This window comes from Acanthisitta chloris, unplaced genomic scaffold, assembly GCF_000695815.1.
Source record: "Acanthisitta chloris isolate BGI_N310 unplaced genomic scaffold, ASM69581v1 scaffold8821, whole genome shotgun sequence".
NCBI lineage: Eukaryota > Metazoa > Chordata > Aves > Passeriformes > Acanthisittidae > Acanthisitta > Acanthisitta chloris.
In genome coordinates this window covers 25818-37535 of record NW_008656443.1, presented here as the reverse complement: position 1 = coordinate 37535, position 11718 = coordinate 25818, and the positions used below count along the sequence as shown (strand labels likewise).

Here is an 11718-nt window from a genome sequence, read left to right as displayed (position 1 = left end):
ATAGATACTGAACTAGTGAGGTGGCAATGACTAAAACACAGCTACTTCCAGCTAACCTAATTTTGGACAAGCTTCCACACTGTCTGACTTAATAGACTGCAATTCATACAACTCCTGGAAGATGTATCACAGTTCCTCCTTTCTCAAGTTATAGAGAAAAGAAGGAAGAAGAGTGTATGCTCTGCTCACCCCATCTTTCACCTGTATGAACAAACAGTGGAGAAAATAGCCTGGATCAGTCTCTACACCTTCCTTATAACTGGAAGCAAACACCTGCATGTCAGCTGCCTATAAGCTTATAGGAGATAGAAAGGAGAAGGAAGAAGGAGCATATATTTTCTGTCAACCACCAGTGAAACTGGAAAGAAATACAACCTTCTTGAGTTAGGAGGAGACAGAGGTAGAATCTTTCCTTATCACCCACATGCAAGCACTGAATAAGCTAGAGAGTTTCATATGGTTGGCCTTGCAAATAGTATCCATTTCACTCCTGGTAATACAGAAAATTCAGAACTTTTGTTTCTAAAAAAAGTAATGACTTAATAACATTAATTAATTTTGAACTATTACTTTTAATTTATTCTGGGAGGTTTAATTCTTAAATGTCAAATATCATGTTTTAGTGTAGTTTTATATGGGCACAAACTCACATAGCACAGATCTTATGCATTTTGTTTAATGACTTCCTAAGCTATGTACCTTGTTACACATGAGCTTTCCCTATTATTCATCTGAAATCACTGTAGAAAAGCCTAGTCAAGAGAATTTATGTGATCCTTCAGGATGAAATGTGGAAAAAAGCATATATGGTATATTCATTAATTAATAAGAGTCCTTTTTACAGTCTTGCTTTGTTCCAGATACTGGAATTGTATTTGTTAAGGCAGAATCTTCCAATTCATAAGGAGACCTACTGAAATTACTTAAGTTCAGCCTACAGATTTCACCCATGACCTTTCATCCCACGACTTCTAGAAAGCCAGTTGTCATCTGATCTATGCTGCATTTGTGGAATTCCATGTTACTGTAAGTTTCTCACTAAGTAAAACGAAGTCACAGACGTCCATGTATTTAAAGGGATGTAAAATCTAAGTTTCATTTGAGCCTTCAAGTCAGTATTTGAATAGGCATCTTTCAATCTGAGCTGAATCTTATACTCACTAAATGGTGAAGATATTGTATTCTGTAGTAATGCAAACAGAGAATATAATAGGAAGAAGTCCTGCAGAGAACTATTAAAATGCTGTGAATTTAATGAGAAACCTCTTTTGAAAGATTGTGAGGAATTAACTTCTTTTCAGCTATGTGGCTGCCAGTCAATAACAGAAATTTTAAAGTCAGTAACTTTGTAGATAATTGAACAGATAAGTACAGATAGATCTACTATAAAAAATATTTTAAGGATTACTTTGGCAAAAGCAAGACACATCGTGTTGATTTCAGCTGGTGATTGTGGTGTAAATGTGTTCACAGTATACAGTACTCACAGTACCAGTTATTAAAGACTGAAACTGGCAATAGAGACCTGCACTACAAAGAAAACAACATACTTAACTGTAGATACAAATTGCTTCTAAATTTCTCTATAATAAAACTTGCTAAGCATGCAGTAATAACTTCAAACTTCACTGTTTTGCTAGACATTATGCAACTTGAAATTTTTCTACAACAAGGAGTTCTCTTGACCCTAAAATTAATTAATTTGATTGCTACTTTTATTTTTAATCTTTCCTAAACCTTCTGGTAGCAGTGAACTGCTTGTGAAGAGCACAGAATGGAATAAAATAGCTGGACTGAACTAATGTGTTGGAGGGAGGAAAAAAACCTTTTCAATTTATTAATGTATTCAGAAGACTGTTACAAAACTTTACAATTTAATTATTGGAAGATTATAGAACTGCTTCAGTGCTTCTGTACTGTGTTAAATAAACTGTACGTGCAAGGAGTAATAAATGAAATTGATAATTTCAGTGCATCCTTAGGGAATAGTAAGAGGGGGAGTTTACATTATTTAGAGTTCCAAATGGATTTGAGTTTATATACAGTAATAAATCTTAACTACGTTCTTAATTAACCCTGCCTCAAGCCCCTTTTTACCTTTGGAGTTGAAATACACAGTGTCTGTTAGTATAACTCACCATTCATATTCTTAAAGATGTTTAGGACTGGGAGAATTTGTCGATGATAGGGCACCAAGGCCTCCCCCACCATGTCAGCTGACACCACCAGGTGCTGGAGGATTTTCAGTGTGGTGCACATGACCCGTCGGTTACGAAGGTTCAGTGCATCTGTGATGCAAAAAGAACAACAGGCAGAAAGCAGAATTAATTTCTAAAATGTAAAGGGAGGGGGAGGAGTCCTCTAATGGACAAATTTAATTAAACTGTACTCTGCTGGGGATTGTAAGTGGGCCTTTATTAGCCCAGCTTTGAAAGATCCCAAAGATGGATTGCAGTCCTGATGTTATAAAACACTGCCTTGTCTGATTGTTATTTGTTCCCACAATTTGTGCTGACTCTTCAGTAACCCAAAGAATGCAGCTCATTATTCCCTCATGCTGCCAGTGTAATACTGGCATGGTCCGAACAAAAAAAAAAAAATGTTCAGTAAGTACCATTTGGGGCCAATGGAACAGTACAACTGCAAGACAACCTGCAAAGGTTGACAACAGATACATTCTAGTGCAACAATTAGTGTTTGTATGTTTGTACTCATTTATTTCATGATCATTTTATTCATTCAACTAACAATTCCTACTATTCTTAGAGTCAGTACAATCAAGCAAATGTTTATAGGAAAAAAACCCCAACAAAAAAAACCTTGTAGGCTTTTTCAAAAGAAAAACATTCTAGAAAAAAAAAGATTTTGTCTAGCCTACTTAGATTTTTCTCTTAGCTTTCAGTGTCATGCTTGTAATCTTATGACACTAAGACATTTCATAAATACCTTTTGTTTCTCTTCTCTTTTAATTTTACTAAAAGCAAGTACTTTGCATTCTCTCTTGTAATTAAAAATGAGTCATGCTTGAAATATATTTTTTTCCTTGCAAAATCCATCTATTTATAAAAGCTTCTCTGAAATTATGCAGCTGGAAGCAGTTGTCAAATTTGGTACACTATTATATATTGGTCTAATTCTCCAGTGTTCTGCCCACTTACATAGACATTTACATCATTGCACTGGGAAAGAACTGAAAAAAATAAGCTCATAAATTGCTGTGTGTTATAACCACAGGAGTATATAAATGTGATTAAACATAACATTCAGTGTAGACATTTAGAAAAAATGTAGTAAAGAACACACCAAAATTTGAAGAGGAGTTGCTAACAACTTCAAGAACTGCCTGTTCAAACCAAACAATAGGATTGAAGATGTCCCTGCCTATGGCAGGGGAGTCGGAGCTACATGATCTTTCAAAGTCCCTTCTAACCCAAAAGATTCTATGATCCTATGATTCTATGCTTCAGTATTTGTGGTTCTGAGGTTTGCCAGTGTACAGGAATATTGTTTCATAGGGAATGAAGTAGTATTCTCACACAGGAGCAATGTCAGTTATTTCATCTCTTTACGCAAATGCACTGTACCCCACCCACTTCTGCTTCTTACTGAATGCCTGCTGAGTGTTAAAAGTCAGAGCTAGAGTAAAGGCAGGGCAGATTGGATGTGTGAATGTGTAGAGGCAACTCTTGAAAATCAACTAGTAAATAATCTCCCTTCACACTTCTTGGCATGCTTGTGAACAGCATACTGACACTACTGAAAGACAACAATTAGAGAGCCCAAAGTATAAATGCACTACTGCACACCATAGAGTGATTCCAAGTTAAATGAAAATACAGACTGAATTCCACACTTCTTATCTGCTAATCCCTATTGTAGTCACCAGGCTGCACATAATTTTATATTGTTTCTGAGCATATTAATCTGTGGACCAAAGCCCATCAATGCAACATTACATTCCAGCAAAGTGGTTGGATGTTCCAAATTATGCTTTGGTGGGTAGATGTTCTAAGGCTGGTTTAGCAAAGAGAGACTTCTAGATACAATTTTAAAGAGTCGGTCCAAGTCTCAGGTAGGAAAATATTCTTTTACAGAGAAACAGGCATTATTCATTTTCACACAGGAGTGACTGGAAGAGGAAGCTCTGGGGTTCCAACATATAGATTTATTCATGTGACTAAACTGTCATACACAAAAATAGTTGCTAATTGAACTAATAGGGAAATTATCATTAACACTTGTAATTTTCAGTACAATAATTATTAGTCATTCATACAAACATGAATGAATATTTATATTCATTCATATGAATGAATTAATGCAAATTAATAAAATTAATTATTAATACACACACTAATAATTAAGGGACATAAAAATTAATCATTGACAGAAGTCACAGCTTCTTAATCTTTAACCAACAAATTGTACACACTTCCAGGAATAGTTCTTCCTGACTGTAGAAGCTGTCCTAGAGGATGAGAAACCTTATTTTGAGGCATGCAGAGCATGTCATGTAAATGGAAATGGCTGTTCAACCACCTTTTGGGTGGATCCTATCTGACACTATAGACTTGTCTGTGTCCAAGTGGTGTAGAAGGTCCCTGACCATTTCCCCTTGAATTATGGTGGCTTCATTCTGCTCCCCATCCCAGTCTGCATCTCAAAGGAATGAGTATTCCAAGAACAATTGATCTTACTATTAAAGACAGAGACAAAGAAGGCATTAAGTACCTCAGTCTTTTCCTTAGCCTTTGTCACTATATTTCTCCTCATACTCAGTAAAGGATGGAGACTGTCCTTAGTCCTCCTTTATGTGCTGACATATTTATTAGAAACAAACTTTACTGTATTTTATGGCAGTAGCCAGATTAAGTCCTACTTTGGCTTTGGCCCTTCTTATTTTCTCTCTGCATAACCTCCACTGGTTATAAACTTTTTTTTTTGTCCTGAGTTCCAGCCTAAGATCTCTGTTCAGTCACACCTGTCTGCTAGCTCATCTTTCAGCACACAGGACTGGCCTGCTCCTACACCTGTAAGATTTCCTTCTTGATGAATGTTCAGCCTACCTGGATCCCACCACAATTCAGGCCTGCCTCCCAAGGGACTATGTCAACCAGGCTCCTAAACAGCACATCTGCCCTCTGCAAGTCCAAGGCAGCAGTTCTGCTGACCTCTCTCCTTACTTCCCTGAGAACTGAAAACTCAATTTCATGAATGCTGTGCCCAAGACAGCCTCCAGCCATTACATCACCCACGTGGATCTCTAGCCCCTACCTCTACCAAGACAACAGACTGAAGTACCTTATTAGCACACCATCTCTCAAACGGTGGCATGCTGTGTCCAGACCAATCTCTAAGGAGCCTGGTTGGATCCCTTTCCCCCTTTAAATCTAATTTTAAACTCTTTCAATGAGCACTGATAACTCCTGTGCAAAGATCCTTTTTCCCCTTTGACGCAGGTGGAAACTGTGTGGTACCAGCAGGCCTCATGTCATGTAAACCAACCCATGATCAAGAACTCCAAATCCTGCAGGTGATATCAGGCTCAGACCTGGCTCTTCCTGTTTCTTCCCTTATCATTCTCTGCAACCGAAAGGATAGAGGAAAGAACTACTTCCACTCCTGATCCCTAACCAGCTGTCCCAAGGCCCTGAAGTCTATCTTGATTGTCCCCAGACTTCTTGTTTGGATTTCATCGCTGCCTACCTGAAAAACAGATGTTGGATAAGAGTCTGAGGGCTGTACCAGGGTAGGAAGCTTTCTCTTCACATCTATAACCCAGGCACCAGGGAGGCCTCAGACTTTCCCAGGTCCAGTCTGCATGTTGAGCCTTCTGTTCTCTGACAAATGGAGTTTCCTATTACAATGACCAGTCTTTTTTTCTTTATAGAAGCAGTTTTGATGCAGGGTGCAGGTCAACTTAACCTTCAGAACACCTTTATGCTAAATGAACCATCATCCTTGTTATTGTTCGGTACCACTTGCAGAGCCTCATACCTATTGTATAAGGGCACTTGGGAAGGTGAGGCAGTCCCAGAGGAGTTGTGCCTGCTGGGCCAGGGAAGGAACTTACACTATTGCCCCCTATCCCTTGAGTCCCTGTGTTCGGCCAGGCAGAGAAGGGACAGAGAATCCTCCATGTCATGTGACCTGTCTGCCTGTTGTGCCTCTCCCAAAGAACATAGGGCGCCATTCCAGTACTCTCTCTCTCTCTATCCCTGCTACTCTTCAACCTACCTACCTCCTCCCAGAACTCTGTCACTAAGCGAAGGAGTTCCTCTACCTGGGTGCACCTCCCACAGCTGTGCTCACTGATGCTGCCTGGTACTGGTATAAGAGTAGAGCATACACAACAGCCTGGATGGATATGGATGCAGATGGATATGATAGAATCAAACAGACTGAGAATTTGAGCCTGAATCCCTTCAAATTGCAGAAATCTGCAGTGTGCGTTAGGAAAACACTTGTAAATATCAAAAGTAAGATCAAATTGACTACAGAACTGTTGTTATTCTTATTAAATATTTGGACTGCAGCATACATAGCAGTCAAACAGCTCCTGGCTTGATTATATTAGGCACTTTATAAACATTTAATGAGAGGCAGTCCCTGCCCCAAGGATACAGAATTTCAAATATATGTTTATCTTTTAAAAAACTGGTAATTATTTTCTGTGCATAAATCAAAGGAAGAAAATTTTAATGCAGTATAAGAAAATATTGCATATCAACACTTTGGGAAAAGTCAGTGATATCCAGAGGTTAACAGAAATTGAAGAAAGTACTAGTATCTTTACACAGGAATAAAGCAGACCGTATAAGACTCTTAGCACAGTATAGCTACACAGCCCTAATGAGGAAACATGCATAATATCCAAAGTATTCCAATTTAGAAAGTATGATAGGCTGTTGCCTCTTGGCCTAGAAGTCTGCTGTAAGACATGTGTCTTCACAATAACAGCAAAGTGAATGAGTGGTTTGCTTCTCAGTTACAGATACGTTTACACTCCCTAAAGGGCTTTTAGAGGACTTTCCTCCCTCAATGATACATATTTCACTTTGGTCATCTAGACTGCAGCTATGCATTGTAACATTCTCTTAAGCAGCAACTTTGAAAAAGTCAATAAATTGACTCCATTGCTTGCTAGTTTTGATGTTTTATCCTTTAATGGTATATAATCGTGACAATTTTGCTTATGATTAGGATACACACTTTTCCAAGAAACCCTCCAGCTTAAATAGTTGCTCAACTGGAGTATATTCAAGCATATTTTATTTTGTACTGCTACGGTTTTTCCAAACAAATATTTTCTGAAGTTCATCATAGCTCTATTTAAAAGAAAAGAATTTTACAATGCTAGCAAGTTAAATACCTGATGCAAAAACTCAGTATCTGAGTCACCTATGTATTTCTACCATTCAAAGACACAGTAACAGATAGTTCTGAAATTTGAAAGCATATTTGAAACACTGAACCTTTTTGGGATGGATGTTTTCTACAGTGCTGTTTAATAAAGCTAGTTAAAAATGAGCTGACATAAATAACAATCCATTGACAGGTTCAGTGAATATTAATTAATTGTATTTTTAATTTGACTTAAATTTTATTGGCAATTGGTGCAAACTTAAAATTTTATTTTGTTAATTTCCTTTAAGAGCAGAAACGTCCCATAAGATATATGCTACTTGTTTTCTTATCCATTTAGATAGAAGCAGTTTTCATATAAAGTAACAGAAATAATTATTTTAAAACATTCAAATCTTTTCCTAGAGTAACACTTCTAACATCTCAAAGAAAATACCTAGATGCTATGTAAGTCGATATTTATATTTCGTTTTTATGTGACACTTTGGAAAATCTTATCTCACTCTCAAATGTTGTCTATAATAGAAGCCACAGTTCTGATCTGTGGGACTGATAGATTTTATAAGCCAGGAAACATGACAGCATTTCTCATAGCACACAGTGGATCTTTTTCATGCCACAATGTATTTTCACAGAAGAGATCGAATCAGAATGTTTTCCCTCAGATAGCACATAGGTAGCCTGAACTTTACAAAATCAAATCATTTTCCCCAAACTTTCATCTCTTCTCTAAATACTAAATTTAGATTTTGGTAGTTATATTGAAAGTTATTTTGATAATTTAATTCTCTTTAATGTTCACTGGCCTTTAATTATATTCAACTTTTTTTTCAAATACACCTGTGAATCTATGTTTAGAAATGCACTGACAGTATCTTTATTGAATGAGAAACACAGTTTCACATCATAGACTGGAGTAAAGAGGAATAATAAAAAAATCTAGTTTCTATGTCATTTGAAACTACCTGAAATGACCAGTTTTAAACAGGAGAATCTAACATAAACCTAATTGCATTCACTTATACTGGTTGATGAAGCCTACAGGGGAGAAATGCTTTTGTATTTGAGACTCAAGACAATTAAAATATCTCAAAAAATCAGAGTCCTTTGCTTTCTTTAAAAGCATTTTCAGACTATAAAAGCAAGCAGTTATTATTCCATCTGTAATCTTAAGAACCAGAACTGGTTCTGAAGAGCAATAGTCACTCAGGAAGAAGATAACAATTCCATTAGAGTCTACCTTCTGTAGATGACAGAAATCAACTGACATGATTTACAGAAAGAAAAAGACTACAGCCCAGAAAACTATATTTATTCCATGAAAATATTTCACTATTTTGTGAAATAAAAAGTATTTAATGACCATTAAGTGCTCTTAAATACAGAGAAGATTTATGAGAATTATAAATGTGCTTAAACTAACTCCTAGGAACATGTTCAACTTTAAGTGTAGCTGTGACACTGATTTGACATTAAATGGGAATTAACTACACTGTTGTCCAAGATGACAATCCACATTTTACATGCAAATATAATATGGAGAATAAGAAAAATTTATTTAATTTAGAAGTCTATTAAACATTATAAAAGACTCTGTAGGTGACACTGAGAGAGGAATCCTCTGTTCGTTTCTCTAGATCTGACTCACAAAAAAAATCACAGTATCACAGCATAGTTAGGGTTGAAAGGGACCTCTGGAGATCACCTGAACTTTAAGCAAGGATGGTGGAGGACAGCTTTCTCCTTAAATAATTAAAATATAATACAGAATTCTAATATGTAATTTAAAAAGTTTTGAGAGACTGCTCTTTACTAATACTTTCCTTTGATGAACATACAGGAGAAAAAACTGCTTTTAAAAGCATTCTGTCTGTAGAGTTATTTTTTCTGTCTTTCTTTTATCCTTTTCCCCTCCATCATATATATTACCTTGCCTAACAATCAATTGTTTCAGTCTTTCACAGTAGAAATATGGTAGTGGTCTAGTAGAAGACTGGTTAATCAGATACAACCTATCCAGTGAGGCACTTTAGAGACAGTACTCTGTGTAAAACATAGCTGAGTTTATTGTGGATGCAGCCAAGTCCCAGAAATGTATAGCTCTGACTGCACTGCTATTTCACCAGTCATAGCAAATTAAAAAACCCTTAAAAGGACACACTTTCAGATTCCTGGAGATGGCAGTGTCTTTTTTTAAATTAATATGCCTTTAATTAGGAAGAAGCCTTAATCATTGTTAATCCTTAGCCTCTTTACATTAAAGCTGATAGAGAAGCCTTTGTAAATTAAAAATATAAGCACTGTAAAATAAAACAAAGCAGAACCAGCAACTAAATTTAGCTAGCAGATTCCTGAATGTGTTCCAACACCATAAATTATGACTTGATTTAAAAGACTATATATCAAACCTATATAAATACCCTTACCTAGCGGTCTCTTTCTAATGCTAAATGCTATGTAATAGCTAAAGCTTCCAGGTAATTATTTCTAAACTAGATTCTGGTCTCAGAAAGACTTTTAAATCCTAACTGAGTAGCTGCTGTCGTAAGTTTTCAGTCTTTTCTGAAGAAATTATTTCAGCTTTCAAAAAAAAATGACAATACTATAAATATATTTGCGTGGTGTTGGAAATACAGTTCTAAAGAAATGACATGATTCCTCTCTTTACATGTTTCCCTTTTAGAGAGAAAAAAGGTAACATTGTTTTCATAACCTTTCTCAAGTGTCACCGAGTAACCATTCTGAATATTATATGTTCCTTTTGACATTTTCAAAATCTACAGTAAGATAGAGATAATGGCATCTATAATTAATCTTAAGTTGTGAAAAATTGAATTAAAAAACCCACCACAATTCTGACTCTTCCGACACTATTATTTCAGTATTATCTGCCTCCAAACTACATTCACTTCCCCTTTTTCAAACCTGCATTTGAATCTGTCTCCTCTGTATTACAAATACAATGACTGTTTTGCTCTGTATCAGCATGGATGCTGAATGCTCTCAAGGAGAACAGGACAAAGGACAACAATGATACCATTAATTATTAATGATAAAACAGAAGCCAAGTTTAACAAATATGATCATCTATTATTATGTGTGTAGCATGCAGACTTAAGAATCATAGAATCATAGAATTTAAGGGTTGGCATGGACCTTACATATCATCTAGTCCCAACTCCCTGCCATGGGCAGGGACATGTCCTCACTAGATCAGGTTGCTCAAGGCCTCATTCAGCCTGGCCTTGAACACTGCCAGGGTTGGGGCAGCCACCACATCCCTGGGCAACCTGTTCCAATGTCTCACCACCTTTATAGTAAAAAAAGTTTTTCCAGTATCTAACCTAACCTTCCCCTCCTTCAGTTTGAATCCATTCCCCCTTGTCCTATCACTGCAGTTCCTAACAAGGAGCCCCACTCCGTCTCCCTTGCAGCCCCTTCAGATATTGAAGTTGCTATGAGGTCTCCATGCAGTCTTCCATTCTCCAGGCTGAACAGCCCCAACTTCCTCAGCCTGTCCTCATAGGGGAGGTGCTCCAGTCCTCTTAGCAACTTTGTGGCCTCCTCTCGACTTGCCTTTCCAACTTTCTAGAATATTGACCTAATCACAATACCTGACTAAAGGATGATAGTTCAGAATAGTATCTCCTCAAAGTACTGATCTAAAGAAACAGGAAAAGACTAAACAATATATCTGAATGACTAGGTGCTGCAGGAAAAGAAAGTTTTAGTAGTATTATGCTTGCATTAAAATAATTTATTACCTTTCACAGAATTTTTCCACAAAAAAACTACATTTGAACACATTAAACTTTCAAAATAAATATTTTTTAAATGCCATCTGTTGATTTCTCCTGTCATTTTAGATTAACTGGTCTATACAGTAATGCATTTACATAATTAATATACAAAATCAGCTAAGAAAATGTCACTTCACATTTCCAAAGACCAAGAGCCACACTGTAATAAAAAACCCACTAACCCGACAGTCTATTCTTCTGGATTACTGCACATATCAGGTGATTGAAGGCATAAGCCTTCTGGCCTTATATCTTAAAATTTGCAATGATCTTCATGAAATATACAGGCTATCATGTCTTCTTGCTTAATTAGTGACATGTCAAAAGTCTACATTACATATCCAAAGACCAAGAGCCACACTGTAATAAAAAACCCACTAACCCGACAGTCTATTCTTCTGGATTACTGCACATATCAGGTGATTGAAGGCATAAGCCTTCTGGCCTTATATCTTAAAATTTGCAATGATCTTCATGAAATATACAGGCTATCATGTCTTCTTGCTTAATTAGTGACATGTCAAAAGTCTACATTACATAAATTTGAGGGATT

At 36.5% G+C, this 11718-nt stretch overlaps 1 protein-coding gene across 1 annotated transcript in view; it reads right to left on the bottom strand.

Annotated features, from left to right (window-relative positions):
- Positions 1-2138: 2138 nt before the first annotated feature.
- Positions 2139-11718, bottom strand: part of PACRG (PARK2 co-regulated) — a gene marked incomplete at both ends in the record, with an annotated part of 9770 nt that continues 190 nt past the window's right edge. The window contains one exon of the mRNA XM_009084339.1: positions 2139-2296. Within this exon, the coding sequence (XP_009082587.1) occupies positions 2139-2296 (158 nt within the window). The remainder of the gene's footprint in view (positions 2297-11718) is intronic.